General features: G+C 63.8%; 1 protein-coding gene across 1 annotated transcript in view; it reads left to right on the top strand.

Annotated features, from left to right (window-relative positions):
• Positions 1 to 67: 67 nt before the first annotated feature.
• The window catches only part of LOC104492828 (TALPID3 protein-like), a gene marked incomplete at its 3' end in the record, with an annotated part of 22458 nt that continues 22312 nt past the window's right edge, over positions 68 to 213 (top strand). Inside the window, exon 1 of the mRNA XM_010135428.1 lies at positions 68 to 205. Within this exon, the coding sequence (XP_010133730.1) occupies positions 68 to 205 (138 nt within the window). The remainder of the gene's footprint in view (positions 206 to 213) is intronic.

Raw genomic sequence — 213 nt, forward strand, 5'->3', positions numbered from 1 at the left:
ATTCGCTCCACTGGTGTCCGCAGGGAGAAGCCCCTTGACACCGTGACAGGAGCTGATTGATGGCCCTATGAAAAAAGTGACGATCGCTGTCGAGAAGCTGCGGGAGGTGGTTTCTCCCGGCCAGGCAGCTGAGGCGGCTTCGGCCGGGGAGCTAAAACCTCCCGTTCCCCCCGCCTGGTCTGCCAAGAGGGCTCTGGGCCGGGGGGTAACCCC

The sequence above is a fragment of the Buceros rhinoceros genome, unplaced genomic scaffold, assembly GCF_000710305.1.
Source record: "Buceros rhinoceros silvestris isolate BGI_N320 unplaced genomic scaffold, ASM71030v1 scaffold8414, whole genome shotgun sequence".
Lineage (NCBI taxonomy): Eukaryota > Metazoa > Chordata > Aves > Bucerotiformes > Bucerotidae > Buceros > Buceros rhinoceros.